This window comes from Siniperca chuatsi, linkage group LG16, assembly GCF_020085105.1.
Source record: "Siniperca chuatsi isolate FFG_IHB_CAS linkage group LG16, ASM2008510v1, whole genome shotgun sequence".
NCBI classification, from domain to species: domain Eukaryota; kingdom Metazoa; phylum Chordata; class Actinopteri; order Centrarchiformes; family Sinipercidae; genus Siniperca; species Siniperca chuatsi.
The window spans coordinates 2,561,027-2,580,695 of NC_058057.1; the positions used below are offsets into that span (position 1 = coordinate 2,561,027).

The 19,669-nt window shown below is 41.8% G+C and overlaps 1 protein-coding gene across 1 annotated transcript in view; it reads right to left on the bottom strand.

The window, feature by feature from the left end:
* Positions 1-18,947, bottom strand: part of lama4 (laminin, alpha 4) — a 40,365-nt gene extending 21,418 nt beyond the window's left edge. The window contains exons 1-13 of the mRNA XM_044169608.1: positions 18,194-18,947; positions 11,317-11,418; positions 11,045-11,172; positions 10,869-10,949; positions 9,985-10,199; positions 9,237-9,337; positions 7,971-8,151; positions 7,463-7,546; positions 6,509-6,660; positions 5,407-5,517; positions 4,806-4,917; positions 4,348-4,512; positions 2,925-3,118 (exon numbers count right to left, since the gene is read on the bottom strand). Coding sequence (XP_044025543.1) covers positions 2,925-3,118; positions 4,348-4,512; positions 4,806-4,917; positions 5,407-5,517; positions 6,509-6,660; positions 7,463-7,546; positions 7,971-8,151; positions 9,237-9,337; positions 9,985-10,199; positions 10,869-10,949; positions 11,045-11,172; positions 11,317-11,418; positions 18,194-18,301 — 1,734 coding nt within the window. The 5' untranslated portion in view covers positions 18,302-18,947. The remainder of the gene's footprint in view (positions 1-2,924; positions 3,119-4,347; positions 4,513-4,805; positions 4,918-5,406; positions 5,518-6,508; positions 6,661-7,462; positions 7,547-7,970; positions 8,152-9,236; positions 9,338-9,984; positions 10,200-10,868; positions 10,950-11,044; positions 11,173-11,316; positions 11,419-18,193) is intronic.
* Between the last annotated feature and the right edge of the window lie 722 nt (positions 18,948-19,669).

The following is a 19,669-nucleotide window of genomic DNA, read 5'->3' on the forward strand; positions in this document are numbered from 1 at the left end:
GGAAGTGATTAGCGTAGCTTAGTATAAAGACTGGTAGCATTGGGAAACAGCTAGCCTGGCTTTGAGCAAAGTTCACGCTTTCCAACACTTCTAAAAGACACAAATAAACACGGTATATCTTATTTGTTTAATTTGTACACAAACATAAATGTAAAAATAACAATTTGTGGTTATGAAGGGAAACTCTTTCTTGGTGAACAACTGCTCATCCATCTCAGCACTTCTGTGCAGCATCTCCGCTGGTTGCTTGGCAACCTCATGGTGACAACAAGACTCTGAGAAGTTACTTCTGCCATCTGTTGTTCACAAGAAATAGTTACAGCACATAACTCCAGTAAAACCAGTGACTGTCGTCTCCCATTGCTTCCAGTCTTTATGCTAAGCTAACTGCCTCCTGGCTCCAGCTCTGTATTTAACACATGGACATGAGACTGGTATTGCCATAACTCTTGGCAGGAAAGTGAATTTCCAAAAATGTCAAACTATTTCTGTAAGCTAGACTGAGGACAGTTTTCTCTATACATTTTTCTAGTTTAGTTTCAGATTTAGTTTGTATTTTACTTTTTCACTAAATTGTGGGATACAATTTTAGCTTGTATTACTTTTTAAATACTAAGATGTAATACGAGAACTTAGTATTACTGTTTTTCACACCATGATATACCATATAACTACAATATCCGGTTTGATAATTTGACTGCATGACTGAGTACCAATGATGAGATCATTTGATTGGCTGTGGTAACCAGGCAGTGTGCACACTGTGGCTGCAGCTGGTGTCGGCTGGTCTGTGCTGAGGCGAGGAAGAGCCCCAGATTAGGAGAGGCTCCGTGTTTGGTTAGTGCACCATTCATGGCATTGATTTACAGCAGAGACCCTGATCATGGAGATCTCCTCTCCTGATAACGCACGCGCACACAAATACACAGACACACACAGAACACAGTAGCAGCTGTTCTGCTGGACAGCAGACCCAAAATGTCAACCAGGGCGTGATGACAAGGGCTGGATCACAACTTCCTGGATCCAAATTCCAACCACACAAGATTTTACACAGTTGTAAATCAACAAGTCTGGGGAAATGATATCAAAATACACCACATAAACTCACGGACTGGAAGGCCCATACTAGTGTTTTTGCATGCTTTAACCCATTTATTACAAATCATGTGTATTTACATTACTTCCTAACCATTTTACATTTCATATGTTTGGATATTAAGATGTTTTAATGTGTTGCCTACCTGTCAGGCAGCATTTGGTTTCTACATCTCTCTATGAACATTTCCCTCTCACCTGAACTCAGACCTTAACCTGCCTGCCTGCCTGCCTGCCTGCAAGCTATTTTTGGTCATTAAACCACTGATCTCATCCTGCTACCTCTGTCTGCACTTCTAATCCTGCATTTCCTGAGTCTTGACAGTAGCTGTGTGTGTATTGACCATCAGCAGCATATATGTGAACACCTTGAACGACCTCACAGTCTTGTGAATTGTGTTTGGTTTTTAGCAGTGCGTTTAAAACCATCCAACCCCACCTGCTGGAAGGCGAACTGATGGAGCTTATCCAAGGCTCATTCTATGGATTAATGATTTTCTCCTGAATCGTACACAGCAGGTTAGATTTAATACAGCTATTTCCTCCCCTAAGTTTATAAATACAGGGGCCCCACAGGGCTGTGTCGTGTCTCCCATACTGCATACAATGTACACCATTGAGTGTCGAGCTTTAGTCTCCACTCATACCTATGTATGCTGATGATACAGCCTTGGTGGCTCCTAAAGCCTGACAACTCATATTTGGGTGGTTTTGAGGAAGAGGTATGGAACTTCATTGAATGGTGTTGTGACAATTTCCTTGAGGTTAATGTGACTAAAACAAAGGAAATAGATTTTAGACGTTATAGAGGAAAAGTCCCAGAGATTGTTGACCAGTTGGAGTTAATGAATGTGCTACTGGGAAGGTAAAAAAACTGCAACAGCTAATGTTCTTCCTACAGAAATTATACAGTGTTAATGTGGATCGCTATGACTTGCTACTGTTTTACGTGGCTGTCCTACATGTCCTTTAGACTGATTTGTGTTTGGTAACATGCGCAACCAAGACCAAGATAGGTTGCAGCGCATAATCAAGATGGCGAGTGGGGTCACTGGGCGTGACCAGAAGTCAGCTGCTTCATTTTATAAAGGCTCAGCGCATCTTCAGTGACCCTCCTCACTAAGCTATCGGGGCAAAGGAAGGATTTTGCAAAGGAAAATAAGAACAGCCAGGTTTAGCAAGTCTTGTTCCTTCAGCAATTAAAGGGACAAAGGGACAAATGAAACGGACGGGTGGGGGGGATAAGATGAATTTGGAATAAGATGAATCTCCTCGGCACAGTAATAATTCTTTGTGTTGGCTGTGGGCTGTATCATGGGAAAAGAAAGTCATGTTTCTGTGTGTAAGCTCTGGGTATTATCATGGGAAAATGTTTTGCATTGCAGCATTGTCTCTCCCCCTGCGCGGGCCTCCTCATAATGTAACAGTCCAAAGCTCCCACAGATGGTTTTGTGTTTCTGTTCTCAGCACTTAAATACCATGAGTAATTGACTTCTCTGACATGCCTGGCAAACAACAACCAGATCTCGCTCACACAGCCCCATGTAACTGTGCAGTGCATGCTAAGGATAGGCTCTTCTTGTGTCTTTTAAGGCCATTGTTTGAAGCACTGTGAGAACAGATAAAGCAGACCACTAGCACCTAGAGGAGGAGCTCCATGCCACAACACTCCCTCACAGCAGGGAGGAAGAGCTGTGAGCTCTCTAACAGGACTGTTTACGAATGCATCCATACTGAGAAATACAGAATGAGAAGGGAGTGCTGGAGGAGAGATGAGAGAGGGGAGTGGCACTCAGCAGGAGCCCACAGAGGTCATGGGAATTCACCTCATTCCTCTGGAATTTGAGGATATTGGCTCTGTTGCTGTCCTCCGTCTCATGTACGGTGCTGGCTGCTTTCTGGAGTAAGCCCTGAGCGTCCGACAGCTTGGTGGAGAAGCGGGACAGGACCTCCCTGACAGGTGGGAGGCGGCTGTCTGTGATTATCAACTTCTTCTCCAACTGACGGATACGCCTCAGCACTGGAAACACAATCAGAAACGCGAGTCGTTACTTTATCATCATTAGTGTCACATTTGAGTAACTCAAGTTTCTACTGTAGACACTCAGGCCAAAATGGCTATCTCTGTTACTCTGTTGCTGAGTGAAAATCAAATATGGGTTTGTGATTGGTCCCCTGCAGAAACTACAATGTGTATCTAAATATGTACTGTGTCTCCATGTGTGTGTATCCATATATAACTGTGTATGCATATTTTGTTTTAACACAGCAATGCTTTCTCCTTTATTCTTTAAGGGGCTTAAAGTTATATCAACACATATTCCTTTATAACAGTGTTTTTATTCATAAAAAGAATCTAATGAAATACCAAAAACAATAATATTGAGTTAACATGGGGGGCCAATGTATTTCTTCGCAACACCAGGCCATGATTTTTAGCCCCACTAAAAAAGGGTCTGGGATGTCAATGTCAAGGTTGGTTGGTCCACTACTTTGGCCTGAAATATCTGGACAACTATTGCATCGATTGCCATACAATTTTGAAAAGACATTAATTGTTTCCAGACGATGCATCCTACCGAATTTGATGACCCCCCCGGTTGATATTTTTGGTTCAGAGTGAAATGTCTCGACAAGTATTGGATGCCATGACATTAAATACAGATATCCATGTTTCCCTCAGGATGAATTGTAATAACTTATTAATAGTCATCTGCTGCCTTTCATTTAGCACCATCACTATCAGGTCAAAATTTCAATTTGTCCAATACTTTGTTTATGACCAAGTACCTGCAAAACAAATGACACTCAGCGTCTCCTGTGCATTATTTTTGGTGCTAATTAGCAAATGTTAACATGCTAACAGGCTAAACTAAGATGGTGACCATGGTAAATATTACCTGCTGAACATCAGCATGTTAACATCTATTAAGGCTCACTAGGTCTTTTTTTGGGACAGAGGACCACATTGTTATTTCTCTCCCTGACTCACTAGCTGACTGGACAAATTTACCTTTTTCTGGTCTTTCTTTCTGGTGAAAGACCATGGGAGCTGTGTGAGAAATTTGTTGTGGCTTACAAATGAAAAGTTTAGTCAGAAAAGTCATTTTTAGACAATTTCATGAGCGCTATGTCTTGCCATACCAAAATGATGACAATGAGGATAACAAGAAATAATCATTATGTCAAGCATGTTTCTGCCTGTGTTTGTACTCTTGTGTTTTGTGAACTTGTTGTATATCTTCTCACAGTCATGGGCTTCAGTCGACTCGTCAGTGGCGATGGGCTCTCGTGGGGACAGATCTAGTTTCCTCATCTGGGTTACCATTCCCTGGGCCACCTCAGTGTTCTGCCTGACCACCTCTGGATCCACATCCTGGTGAACACTGTACAGCTCCCAGTCATGGATCATCTCTGTGCACATCCATTAACACACATAGATGAGTTAGGGACCCAAATACATAAGCCCCCCAGATAGCAAGTGTAGACTTTGAGGTCAAATGGTTATATAAAGTTCAGCACTCCTCAGACACTGTGTTTAATGAGTTTTAATATGATTGTATGCAGCCTGCAAAATCAGCTCCCAAAAGTTAGTCAGTAATATTTAAAGCTGCACTAATCAACATTTTCTCCAGTAGGACAACTTCATGACTGCAGGATACCCTGGACAAAAGAGTCAGTTGCACTTGAGCAGAGCTGTTTGGTACCTTCAATGTGCACGTTGAGATCAGTGAGGTTTGTGCTGAGCTGTTCAGCCAGGGTGAAGGTCTCCAGCGTGTCGTTGTCTAGCTTGTTCCACAGAGTCTTCACCATGCTCTCCTGGAAAACCACCACAAAAACTAATCAATGACACATCAATCAGTGGCTGAAGTCACTTGCTTCTACAGACCAAACTGGAACTCTCCGGTGTCTTGTATAAAGATTTGAGACCTGAAACTGACCTAATCCTCAGGTCAAACTAGGCAGAGTAATCAACAGATACTCAGGTAGACCCCTTCCTGAGGGCAGGGCTTATGTAACACAGAGTAGCTTAAATTTCTGAGTTCCCAGTCCATTTTTCACAATTGGGAATGACTTCCGGATGGGAGCCGAAACGTCTTGATTCTGAAAACAGTGTCCAGATGACTACAACTGAAACCTTTTCTACGATAGAGCACTCCTGGACGAATGAGGGACTGCACCGTCTGAGATGCACAATGTATTTCTAGGGACAAAAACATTGGGTTAAAGTTCTAAAGCCCTTTAAATTCCAGAGACTTCCCTTGAATGGTTAATGTGCATTAAATGAAAGATGACGGCTTTGCTGACCGATTCTCCCAGCTGTTTGATGTCCAACACCACAGCATCTGTGGCCTCCTCCAGCTCCTCCGTCTGGGCCTTCATCACAAAGGACTTGTTTCTCCAGCCTTGAAACTGAGTCTGGGAGCAGAGCAAATTATGTTATTTGTTTATTAGACCACATTATAGAAATTGTGAAAAACTCAGTGTAGTGTAAAGAACAAGGAAAAAGAAGACAAACTCTTAGAAGGTTTACACTGTTACATAGGATTGATCTGTGTATTGCAGTGCCTCAATTGACTTTTTCGGTGAACCCACTTCATATTAACCCGCCATGTTTCAAACGTTTAATTCAGTTACAAGTTTCTTATATTTCCTACATTTAAAGCTGCATTCATCTTTTTTGTTTTGGCCACACTGGGGCAGAACCCTAACCCTAAAAAAAGCATGCTTGACATGTTATGGCCTTGTAAAGTTTAGATGGCTAGCGTGTTAGCAAACTCTTTCCTGTTTATACACCCAGCAGACACAAAGCAACATTAGCATTCATTTGGAGTCTTGTTTCTGGTTACATGATGAGTGTAATTCTAATATTTACTCTCCTTTTAGAGCTGTTTTGATTGGAGACCCCCAGGGGTCATGTGGTGAAAAACATATTGATGTGGAAATCTGTGTGAATGTAAAAGAGATTGTTAAACCAGTGTGAGCAGATTAGTAAACCGCTAAATGCTACACTTTCACTACCTAGTCACTAACGTCTCTCATTTGGTGCTGGACAGGTAGTGTAAAGTCAGAGCTGTTTTGCTGAAAACTGCTGCATGCTGACAGGAAACAAGGTGGATGAGAGTGGTGAAACTGGAACAAACTATTCATTTGGGGGCCATAAAACCAAAACTATGAGCTAAAAGAGGCTAATAATCTCTGTAGAGCCGAAGGGAACCACAGAGTTGGGTGATAATTCTCTGTGGGTTTGTCTCTACAAGTGATACCTTTCACATTACACATTGTCCTTTGATCCATTGTACATATAAAAATGTTGATTAGTGCAGCTTTAACATGTCTTTTAACGCATGTTGTAATTCTATTTGTTCTTGCATTTACGTCTGCATTAATCCGTTATGTGTGTATGTACCTGCAGTCGATGAGCAGTGTAGTTGTAGTATTTGAGCCTGTCGTTGGCAGCAGCACCAGTGGATATGTTCAACACTCCGACTTTCAGCTGGTCCAGTGTCTTATTGGACAGCCGCAAGTCCCCAATGAGATGCCAAATGCACTCATCACAGCCTAAAACCAAAGAAGATAAGTGGATTACAGCATAGTTGTACTGTGCTATAATTTCAAACAATTTGTCTTTTGTTCTTTTCAAAACTGTATTAACTGTAGCAGTGTAGTGGAGACTGTACTGGAGTCAGTTCAATTCAGTGGGCGTTATTGGCATGACATTTGACATGTGTTGCCAAAGCACAATTACAATTATGATAGAATTAACAAAAATTGATTAACAATGATTAAACAAATATTGAAATAAAGTATTTATAGAACAAATAGATATATATATAATATAATATATATATATATATATATATATCTATATATATATGTAATTGTTAAATGTGATTTTAACAATGCAAGACAAATGAAAACAATGCAAGTGTCTACTGATAAAAGAATATAAAGACATGTTAAAAAAAGATGTGGTGGAGATGGTAAGTACAAGTTTATTTATTTTATCTGTCTATATATCTCTGTCCTGCTGGTTGCATCTTTTGTTGTGGCAGGAAGTGACATGTTTAGCAGCCAAGACTGCACATTCTTTTTTTCCCCCCAGAAGGAGAATTCATTTCTCCCTTTCTGTCAGACTTCTGAATTCAGGGCAATTTTTGAGAATTTAAGAATTCCTCAACAGAATATTTCTGTATTTTTGACATTTTGTTAGAAAATGTAATTCTATCTCTACAGCTCCTCTGGGCAGCCAGGTCTGCCTGTGTCTGCCCTTCTCAGCTGCCAGACTGTGGTCACTCAGTCTGTATACTGTCAATGTCCTTCTCAGGTTCTTATCTCTGCTACAGTTGTTAACTCCACTTACTGATGTTGCACAGGTTGACTGTTGCAGCCTCTGGCAGGCACTCTCCTGTATGCATATCACAGTGGCCACTCTCACAGTCACACTCTGTAAAAAACAGATGCAGATGCAATTCATGATCAGCTAGAAACAGGTTAGTGTAGTTATCAAATATATATCAACACCACAGAGGGTATTTTGGCTTGAGGCCTGCACATCTGTCTTGTGGCCTCTCTTGTGTGGGACTGACGGTTTTAGCAGCTGTGTGTGTGTATAGATTCTGGCTGCATGGTGATGTCATCCAGCTCTCTGCAGAGATTCTCCGGCCACAGGGTCACAGCTCTCAGCAGATGCTTCTCTGACATCATGGGCGCTACTGGGGTAGTGGGTGTGGGAACGCAAGTACTCAGCGCAGCTTTTTTTCTCTGGGAAAGCATTATCTGCATTGAATGTTTCAACAATATGTCTGGGGGTGTTTTTTCAAGAGACCAAGAGAACATTTGACATGTCATATGATGGACAGATGACTTACTCTGGCACCCGGAGGGGCTGTAGTCCCAGTAGCCTGGGAGGCAGCGCTCGCAGTAACGACCTCCAGCCCCCGGGCGGCACGGACAGCTGTGGGTGAGAGGATGACAGGTGGAGCGAATGGAAGCTGGCCCGCATTCACACCTCCGACAGCCCTGACAGCTGGAGAAACCTGAGTAGCCTTCCTAGATTACATGAATAAAAAACAGATCCCAGTTTCTGGCTTTTCAAGTTTATTTTGAAACATATTGTTGTGTATTATTTAAAGGATGAGTCTATTGCAGCTGAGGTGTTATTTTGGTACTTTTGGCCATCATTTCTATCAGTAACAACATCATACACAATTCTGAGAACACAGCAACATTACCACAACAAAGTCCGGTGGGGCACGGAAATATGAGCATTCTGACAATCAGACAGGGTGTCACAAACCAACAGTTTAGTCAAAGTATCTAAAACACTTTATTTGGAGATAGAATTCAAGTGAGCGCACCTAAAATGTTGGTAATAATCCCTCATTCTGCAGGAAAACTGGATGCACAACCAACTATGGTGAGGAACCTAGATCAAATTTGAGCCAGGATATCAGCCTGTAAACTTTGCTGGATGTTTACAATGAACAGTTTATAGTTTTACCCTTCACCTTTGTTTTCTCTTCCAATCAATGCTTGTCAGGTGACATTTCAACTGCTTTCATCTTTTACTCCTCAAATGACAGTTCGACTACTTTCAGCTCTTACACTGCAAATTACATGTTGTCAATGCTTGCATATCGACTGTTAGTGTTGAAAATGCACACGCTACAACTATTCCAAGCACTTCCACTTCCACAACTGCTTTCATTGCTTCGCCTGTAACTGACACTTCAATTGCTTTCACCCATTACATGTCAACTGACATATTAGCTGCTTTCATCTTTTGTTCTTCAACTGACAGCTCAGCTACTTTCATTTCATACTCTTTAAATGAGAGTTCAAATGTTTTCTTATTATTACAAATTATTACACTTCAAATAACAGTTCAACAGTTTTTTAGCACTTTCACTTCAGCTGAAACTTCAGCTCATTGCAGTGATTAATCTTAAACTGACATACAGTATCAACAGCTTTCAATGCTGATTAAGCCTTTTCTACTTTTACTGTTCACCTGTTTTCTCTTCAAAACAATTTTGGCCAACCTGGGGGTTTAAAACCTGAACAGGGATTTCATGTGAAGCAGCGTTAAAGGATAATTCCAGAGTCTCACAGACTGAGCATACGGTTCCTCTCACCTCGCACTGGTCACAGAGTCGTCCGGTGACGCCCGGCTTGCAGTGACACACTCCTGTCCTGTCGTCGCATGAAGAGGTGCCGCATTTATTGCACTCGCACTCTGCGACAGACACAGGACACATGATGAGAACATTAGAGGTCAAATGATATCATGAGCACGGTGGAAAGGGTTATTTTTGGAGGCCTCGAAAGACATATGGTAATCCTTGATCCTGGATTGTGACCCTGTGTTATTTTTCCCACTGAATAGCTTCAGGATGAAATACACACCACAAAGTAGATAACAGCGGAAAAAAAAAACTAACTAACTTTTGCTGCATATATAATGATTTTGATACCAGTGAAATGAAATACAAATAAATATGTGGTAAAAACAGTTAATATGCTGACTCCAACACGGTGTGACATAATGCTCTAGGTCATCTTGTGCTGTTCTGCACTGACCTGGAAGAATGCTGAACTACTGTCACTGGTGTATGATTAGACTGGTGTAATGTTTAGGAGCCGGCCAGAGCCAACTGTGTCAAGAAACTCATTGAATTTTCCTGCCTTCATTATACATCCGGCTTTGTTGCTGGCTGAAGATGCACAAGTAGACTTGTTCAGGTTTCATTGAACATTAAGCAACAACAATACCTTCACTCAAGCATAACCTTTGAATGTGGAAGTGATTCTTAACATCATGTAGAAGATCAAACATCTCTTGAATGAAGGTTAAGGTTGTAGGAGTTCACTTGTTGCCCTCACCTCTGCAGTTCTTGGCACTGATGGCGTCGCCGTAGAAACCTGAGGCACACCTCTCACAGTTGGCACCGGCGGTGTTTCCCCAGCAGTTCTGGCAGTGGCCTGTCATGTTGTGGCACTCATTGAAGATCAGGTTGGGGTCAGAGTTGCCATTACAGTTGCATCTCTTACAGGAATTACCAATCGCCATCGGGTTGCCATAGTAACCTGGAGCACATCTGGATGGGAAAGACTGAATTACTGCTTGTTAGAATGAGCAAGTTAAGGAAAAATCCACCCTTGGATACTCTCTTTGATTTCCTGTGAATGTCAGGAGGATCTTTTATAATGAAATCTTTTAATGGAATCTTTTCCTCCTGTATTCTATTATACTTAGTGATTTTCTTTCTTTTCAATAATGACTTTAAATAACCTACAGAGAAGGGGCACCTTGTGGGTTCAGCTGTTATATGTGTAAGTAGCCACACACTCCAGTAAAGATTCAATTGTCTTGCGGTAGATTCTGGGGGACTGAGGCTTCTAGTGGAGAACCAATCACTATTTCTACATTCACATATTGATTCAGATCTGTACTAATGTTGAAAATGGGTGTAAATTGATGATGATGCACAGAGAGACTGACATGACTAACACCAAAACCAAATTCTATTGTGGCTGAACTATAACCCTGAAGTCATGTACATTTCTACAACTGGAGAAGTTACAGTTACAGCTTGCACTGTAACCTACTGTTAGATGACTCGGACATCTTTGTATTGTCATGAAGTTCTGTCCACCTCTGTCAGTAATCTGTAGTTTTTATTTTATGTGTGCAGAGAGAATTATCGCTTATGTTGGATTTATGTTGAACTTCTTTATTGGTTGTTCAAAGCTGTCTCAGCACTGACCTCTCACAGAAATGTCCAGCGTAGCCTTCTTGGCACTTGCACCGCAGAATGGCACCTCCTCTGTCACAGTGCACTGCGAAGCTGGCCGGACACACAGGGGAAAATATTTCAGAGATTACCTATTGCTTGCCAACATGCAGTCTTGTGGCTGCAGAAACAAGAACAGACTGGCTTACTTATTGGAGGGGACAGAGAGGGGGCAGGCGCAGGGCCGGCAGGTGTGGCGTCCATCCAGGCTGGGAGCCAGCATGTAGCCATCTTCACACATTTCACAAAAATCACCTGTACTGTGGTCCTTGCAGTTCTGAAAGGGAGGACATTACAGCTGATGGCACCAAATTTCTGACAATGTTAAAAAGATTTTTATACGGCCATGGAAATTAAGTGCAGGGAAGTGATTTGTTCACTCTGATACTTCGTGAATGATAATCAGTGTGGGGAAACTTACTGTACAAACACCAGTGATGTCATCGCAGTAGTCTGCGTGGCCTTTGCAATTACATGGTAAGCATAAGTTTTGCTCGCTCAGGAAAAATCCCTTTTCACAAACCTGCAGTGGGAACAGATATACAAATTCTTACTTACTCGTACTAAAAGTAAAACAGTGGTAATAATGTGGTTCAGTTTGAAGTGAGCCCTTTGCACTGCAGATATATTCTGTCTTCCAACTTTCTCAGTGAATATGCTAATGTTAAGTAGACTGACCATGGTCCTATTGAAAACAGGGACTGAAAGCACATTTTTTGGCTTGTTAGATTCTGTGCAAAGCTGTTATTTTCTCCTAAGGGTGGCACAAGAGAAAAGCTCATGGCGAGTCCAAATTGGAAAGGTTTTATCATCTGGGGAGCATTAAAGGTGGGGTATGCAATTCTGGAGAAATCCAATACTTTGACAAATACCATGATATAGAGCGAACAACGACGAGCAAGTAATGTAACTAACGTTAGCTAGGTTGTGAACTAGCAAACTGTCGCTACAGTTGATGCTGCAAAGCTAACAGCCAGAGAGGACGAGACGTTTCCCAGAGCCAGCACAGCAGCTCCAGACAGCGATGCTCACAACTCTCCTGCTGCTATAGCTAACATCACAACAACAGCATATCTTGGCAAACTACAAAGTAAGCTGAGTTCTTTTAGAGAACGAAATAATCCTCCCACCGCATGAAGGAAAAATGGAAGAAAGCAATTTAAAGATAGATCCCTTTTTCTCAACCAGATGCAAGGGATGCAAAATTAATCCAATCAGGTACTGTAGCATTCATGATCAAAGTGAATGTTCACACAAAAGCTATACAATACTGTATTTCCAATATAAACTCAGAGCACTATTGCCAGTCAAATGAATCTTCTAAACTTTTCCAAAAATGACTTACTCTTCAACCCTTGGTATTGCATATCTCAGCCTGAACTATGAATGACAAAGATAACTCTTTGGGCCCAGCAGACACCGGCCCAGGGGCCCAAAGGGTCAGGGGGCCCCTAAGCCAGAGCCCGTGTATAAAAATCGACTGTTATTAACATTTCTTGTTGGAAAGTTAAAGAGCACAGTTGAAAGTAGCCAGGTCCTGACCATGTTTTGATCCTGATCTAAGTCGAGGCTAAACTTACTTATTACTTATTTTTAGAATCTTTTGGGTTTTTTTTCGCCATTATATAACTCCACACTGCACAAGGGCAAGTTACTAGATTAAATAACTAAAGCTATTTAAATGTGCTTGACAGCAGAATCTGTCCATGTCTGAAAGGTATTGCAGTTGGTAAGGACAGCAGTTAATGGAGGAATCTTGAAAGATATATTAGATATAATAAAGATATAATATATGTGAACATACCGCTAATATACCTGAATAACGTAACACACAATACAATTTTACACTGGTAATATTCCTGATAATACTGATAATTGGTTAGATGTTTTTTGCAGTTTAACTTTTACATGAAATTTAAGTATTGACCTAAATGTAAAAAAGTTGATTTCTTAAAACTGCATGAAGTGAGTTGTGAGGAAATTATTAAGAATTGCAGCAGTTCCCTACCATTCAAACGTCATTTTAAAACCTGCATCCTGTCTGATGTTTGTTCACCATAGTTTCTCAGGATGATGTGATGTCAGAGTTCAGAGCTGTAACCCCCCCCCCACACACACACGTACACACACACGTACACACACACACACACACACACACACACAACCCTTTGAACATCTTTGAACATTTAAATCAGCACCATTCAATGAGGCGTATAATAGCACTTTGTTTGCAGCAGTCTGTAAGAACTCCATAGTCTGACCTCCTTGTTCCACTCATTCAACTGGACATTGATGCTGTGCATCCAGAACAGCCAGAAGACGGAACATTCGACAGACTTACAGTACTGTATGCTTACTTATGATTCACATTTTCCTTTGATTTATTCACAGATGGGCTGAGACAAAGACATACTTCTGTAGCCAGCTAATGTGAAACATCCTGTGAACAGCAGCACTGATTCTTCTTGCAGACTCTTTTCCTGTGGCTTTCACTGACCCACAGTGCACAAACACTCATACCAGACCCATCCATCATTACCATATAAACAGCCATTGTGTCAACCTTTCATGTAAAAACATCCTGAAAATACAGATACATGCAAATGAGTTTTGTACTCAGAGAAAACTGATAAAAGTTTTGGCCCCAAACGGTAGTTCAAGCCATTAGGAGTAACAAACCTCAAGTTTATGAGAAAAACACCGAGGTCCCGAGCTATTAGCCATTTGTAAAGCCACTTAAAAGATTTTGGAAATGGTTCAGACCTATTAGCTGTGTGACAGTCTGTGATGGGTCAAACAGCTGCAGTGTGTATACACAGGGGAGCCCAGGGCAAGGAGTTGAGGCTTAGAGAGAGACGCAGCAGATGGTCTTGGGGTAGGATGTGGACTCTTTAGACTCCTCTAAAATGAGAGGAATTCATCTCAAGTACACACCCAGCAGCTTGTGGAATAACATTTTTCTGGAGTCAGGACATGGTAGCCTAGCATAGCATAAAAACTGGAAGCAGGGGCAAACAACTAGCCTGGCGCTATCTAAAGTAAAACATTGGCCTTCCAGCACCTCTAAAACCCATGTGGCATTTATTTAACCTGAACATAAACAGAAACGTAAAAAGGACAATCCGTGGCTTTAGGGGTGTTGGAACTACTCTTTGATAATCAACAGTTTATCCATCCACCAATCCTCTCCAGCTACCTTGCTGGAAAAAGCTCTGATAAAGCCACTGTCCACTTCCTGCCTAGCACCTACTGTTAATATGTTGGTAACACCTTATACACTGTAAACCAATCATTATTAACAACACTGAGGAAATTTGAGACAAAAATTTGTAACAAATCGAGTCAAGTTGCATGTGTATTACTGAAATAACATTATCCAGAACATGACATGCATGTTTAGTTTTGCCTTTACATGAGTTACTTTTGTGAAAATAAAAAATGCAGAAAGCTCATCCTGTTGTCATCATATTTTGGTTTTGACAGATATGTTTTTTGTTTCCTCCCTGTCAAAAATGTGCTTTACATGTCTGAATAAATGTTGCTAACCTGAATCTTGCTAGCCTTGCTAGCATGAAAGCACTATTGTTTGTTTATTTCCCCCCCATCGATCATTAATTTTCCCTCCCTGTCGTGGCCCCCAGTTTAAGAACCACTGGGTGAAACAAACGAGAAACAACATGTTCATTAGTGATCTTTAGAGTTGTTGGTAGCCATACTTTTAACTTTGAAAAGAGAGACAGACTCTGGCATTAGCTGTTTCCTCTTGCAACCTGTAATACTGAATCTGAAAGTTTGCATAGGAATTTCAACCATGGTGGTTAATGAATCCCTAACTATCATGGAAATGAAAACAACTGACATTTGCAGCCTTTTGCCAACTATGACCACACTCAGTAATGTGAACTATTTCTGCGGCCCTCCCACTGTGCCCACTACAGTGGAGAACAAAGATGACATTCAACATGTTATATAGCCTCTTTCTGTTTTCACGTCAAGCTGCCTCTTCCAATGCTCTGCTCTGTGTTTTCAGTATTTATCAGTGTATTTCTTGTGTGTTGACTGAATGCTTACAGGACGGACCATAAGGCTCTATCTCTGCGATACAGAGCCGAACAAATGTAGCTGGTATCAAGCACAAAAACAGGATTTGGCTCTACAGAGGAGTGCTGTCCAATGTCAACACACTCTCTGGTCATGTAGCTCCAAAACTGTGGCCATGCCCTCTCTCTGCAGTGTGTGTGAGGGAAGCCTCTATGACAGAGTTGGATCTCTACAATGTTGTTTTATAAAGATAACTTTTAAATGCAATTGGTCCAATGCCTGCGTTCTGTGTGTTTTTATGTACAAATGCCTGCCGACAGTTTTTTCCAGAGTGGGAGAATTAAATGGATTAAATGGATTAAAGGTTGAAGGTTGAAGGTTGAATCTCATTTCCGCTTTGCCTCCCAACTGGATCTGGCTGCCTTGAAGAGGGGTTCAGACAATGGATTTAGTCATGCTAACTCCTCTGATCATCCTCAAGACTTTACAGATCCCGGGTCATGAGAATCTCAGCGTAACTCAATAACTGTGCACAGACAGTCAGTCTGGCTGCAGGGGCAAGGCCTCCTCTCCAGGGATCCAACTCAGAAAACTCAGATGTTGAGAAATAAACATGCACAACAGAAAATAATTGAAGAAATTGCACTGGTTTAGCATTGCCAAGTTTGGGGATTTAATACCTCCACATTCTCTTTGACATTTTTGACCTACAGCCCATTTTCCCAGGATGTTTCTTCATACCGATCAGTTCAGAGCAAAGTCACTATATAATAATATTAATAATAATAAACTTTATTTATTAACTTTATTTTACAAATTTTATATTAAAAAACAAAGTTACAAAGTGCTTAACATGGTTGAACCAGGATTAAAACATTTCAGGACTGAATCAAATCAGGCAATTCAAATTATACAGAAATAAAATTGAATTAAAGCTGCAAGCAGTAACGAGCGAACCCTCGCACCTTACTGCACTTCAGGGTGTGCCGCATCCACGGCATCTGTTGCCAGTAGATGGCGCAATGACTACAACTCCTAATTGGCATGTCTTCAGGACGGGACTCTCGTCAAACGTGAAGTTTGGGGCAGATTTGACCATGTACACTCAAGTTACAACTTCCTGTTTCAACACATTTCAAAACATCGAAATTCGACGCCATGCCACGGACACGCCCTGTAACGAAAACTCAAGCTTGTGGAGGTGCAAAAGTGCACAGGAAATTCAAAATGGCTGACTTCCTGTTGTGTTTAGGGTATGTCTCCAAGAGGCTTTTTTGTAAGTCTTGAGATGATCTACCTCCCAAATTTTGTACATGTAGGTGAAACATACCACAAGGGCTGCTTTGTTGAAATTTTGTAGAGGGCGTTTTCGAGCCATTTTGCTACGCCTACACAAGAACCATAAAACATCAATTTTTTTGCCACTTCTGACGTGTGCGCAAAGTTTCACCTGTAGCCCCTCAAAACTGCAATTCATTTCTATAAATAATAATAATTCCTTCAGTTTCAATAGGGTCCTTGCACCGGTCGGTGGTTGGTTGCCAAGAATCATGGCTCTCCAGTTCAGGTCTATGGGGCCAATGGACACAAATCAACACCAAAAGCATCCAAAGCGGCCACATAATGACGGTAATGGAACATTTGTGTAAAAGGATTAAGTTGTAGTTGGCCCGACATCTTGTTTTACCTATTTGCAGCTACAGGCAGCTACCACATGTACAATATACTGTACAAGGATGTGCAGCAGTGATGATTAAGATGACATCAAAACTGTGAAAGAAAGGGTGTCAACCAATCAATCTCATTATAGATCAATACATGTTGGGGTTTTACTTAGATTGAGTTGATGATGACGACCCTATTAGTAGACAAGAACGTCAATGTTGGTCGACTCTGCAAAACCCCCCCAGCGTTATTAAAATTCTTGCTTTCTATACAATACTTCCTGCATTGTACTAAATGTTGACACTTTATGTAAATCTTGAGGTGCGAAACTGTCCAATATCTACATAATACACAATACAACATTTCTAGGTATACTGGGTTAGATGATGAACCGTGCAGAAACGGGGCTCTCAATCATTTCACTGAAGTTTATAAATGTCAAAATCTTGACAATTTGAGTAGTGGTTGATTTGGCAACACTTGCTGCTGGTGGTAGCAAGTGCATTTTAATAACACAGCTCCTAGAGTTTCGTTCAAAACGACACTTGTATCGACCACTGGGGAGCAACAAATATGCCTTGAACGGCTACTCTGTCAGAAATGCAATAGAAGAAGAGCAACTGGTGTCTCTGTTTACAGTACAGACAAACACACAGTGGGCTGAGAGGATTCATCACGCAATGTTGCTTTAATAAAAAAGACAAAAGAAGACAGCTAGCTGTGCCGTGCAACACGGTAATACTGAAATCATGATCGAATGTTGTCTTCTGCATTACGTGAACGTAAGCACTGGCTTTTGTCTTCCGCATCTTGTCCAGTACATGCTCGCATCGTTTCCTGTGAATTTTTTGTGCGTGGGTACACAATTTTAATCATGCGGGAAAGGCAGAATTACCAGCAACAATTAAACTACTATATGGGGAGGCATACGGATTGCAAATACAATGAATGGCAATTGTGGAAAATGTTGACAATCTTACAGATTATAACTTCAAAATAGATAAATACTCTAATTAAAAAAGATTAAAAAGTCTAATTTCAATTTTTATTGAAAACTGTCTGCACAGTTGAAAGTTTGGTCTCTGAGCCTGTATCCTTTGGAGCTATACTAAGCCAAGGGAATACTGGCCAGTAGTTTTGTATGGTTTCTCATGCCCTTACTGTCTCTTTCTCTCTCTCTGGGGTGTTGCTCAACGTTTGGCAGCTGGTTTCCATTAGGGAACTGTCAGGAAGGGGCAGGAGGGGCATGACAGTGGTGGAGACAGTAACTCAGAGCCCATGTGAGCTTTAGCCTTGGGGTACCTCTGATGACACAAACACACACATGCGTGAACAGAAAGCAGGGCCATTGTGAAGTCCAGACAGACACATAGAAGTCCTCCTAGAGCTCTCCAGTCAGCCAGAACTAATCCCTCCCAAAAGACTCATAAACCTGTCTCATCCTTTACAGTTTTCACCTTAACATTTGTGTACACGATCATCAGCCTCATTACATACATATGTAGTAGGTAGATAAAGTCAGAAACTTAACATAGCTCTGCTAGCATGCACAGTTTACCAGCCAAAAAGAGATAAAACCAAATCTGTCTTACTTTCAGCACCGATCGTTGCTGTTCCCCAAGCCTGGCGGCAGAAGCTGGATAGGCAATCCCTGAGAGGATGCAGAGAAGGCAGAGGCAGGACAGAGATTTAGCAGCCATATTTGTGTGTTTGCCCAGTGGAGCACTCTCTCTGTGTCTCTGTCAGTGTCTCCTGGCTGTAGGAAAGTCTCTGGGCAGCTCCTCTTGTTCGGCTGCACCCGTTGGCTTCACTTTTCCACTGCTCTGACCTCCAGATGCGGCACTGCACCTAGTCCCGGCCCGGGCTGAGTCCTGTAAAACAAACTTGTGTGGACTTCCTCACTTTCTCTCTCTCCCTCCCTCCCTGCCCTGACTCCTCTCCCCTAGCAGAGTTGCCTCTCCCCTGAGCCTGTGCCTAAATCACATACAGATGGGAAGGCTGGAAACTGCGAGAAAGAGTGAGAGGGGGAGAGAGAAAGAACGACAGACAGAGAAGCAAATGAGCAACAGAGGGCTTCTGTCTCTTGAGCAGTCGGCAGGCTCGAGGCAGACAGTGCACCCATCCAAACTGCATATCTCCCCCCCTGACTGACAGAGTCAGATTGAGTGTTAGGTCCCCTTCTCCATTTGCAGGACCGTGGCACCCTTTCACCTTGGGCTCAACAGGCAGCACCCCTCCCTCTGCTCTCCCTCTCCCCTTCCCCTCTGTACAGCTAGGGTGGGCAGAGGGTCTAAAGCTTCAACACTCACTCTGCACTCCGCAGGCAGAAAAGAAACAGCTGCTCCGATATCCCGGCCCAGCTCCACCTCACAGTCCCAGACATGAGCTTTCTGTTTGTTTTCCAAGGTCAGACCATCAAAAGCTGCTAAATTTATAGATATTGTGTGAGGCTCTTAACAGGAAGAGCCTGAGTGTGACATTTCCAGCACAAAGGATGTATTGTCAGAGACTAAAAATAGCAGTTCCCTAAGATCTAAATTGCTGGATACTGCACTTACCGCCAGACATGTCACACAAGTCCAAAGACAGTTGTGACTTCTACACAAAGACCATGTTGTAAGTAGTTCCAAATATGTCCAAGTTATGTCGTGCTAGCCCATAGGACCATGTGGAAGTAATATGTCTCAAGTAACTAATAAACAGGTTGTCACATTCCAGTTATGCATGGCAGAGATGCTATCCACACAAGAGCAAAACAAGGCCTCAGGCAGCTCTATATATTTGTCCGAAAAGAACCAGGGTTAAAGTAAAAATGAAATATGAATTCTCCTCACTTTTTTTTTTTTTACAGAAATATACAATATAATGTTACTGCAGTTATTTTTTTTATATTTTCAAAAGCAAATATGTCCATTTTTGGACATATTTGTGGAAACAGCATCAAAGTCTAAAGCCTCTGGGGTGGTGTTTCCCATAAAAGAAGTTAACTGACATCTGAGAGATGCCTGGTGGGAGATGTGCTGTGAACTTCCGTGGTACGCTGCTGACTGGTGCACGTCACCAGTTTT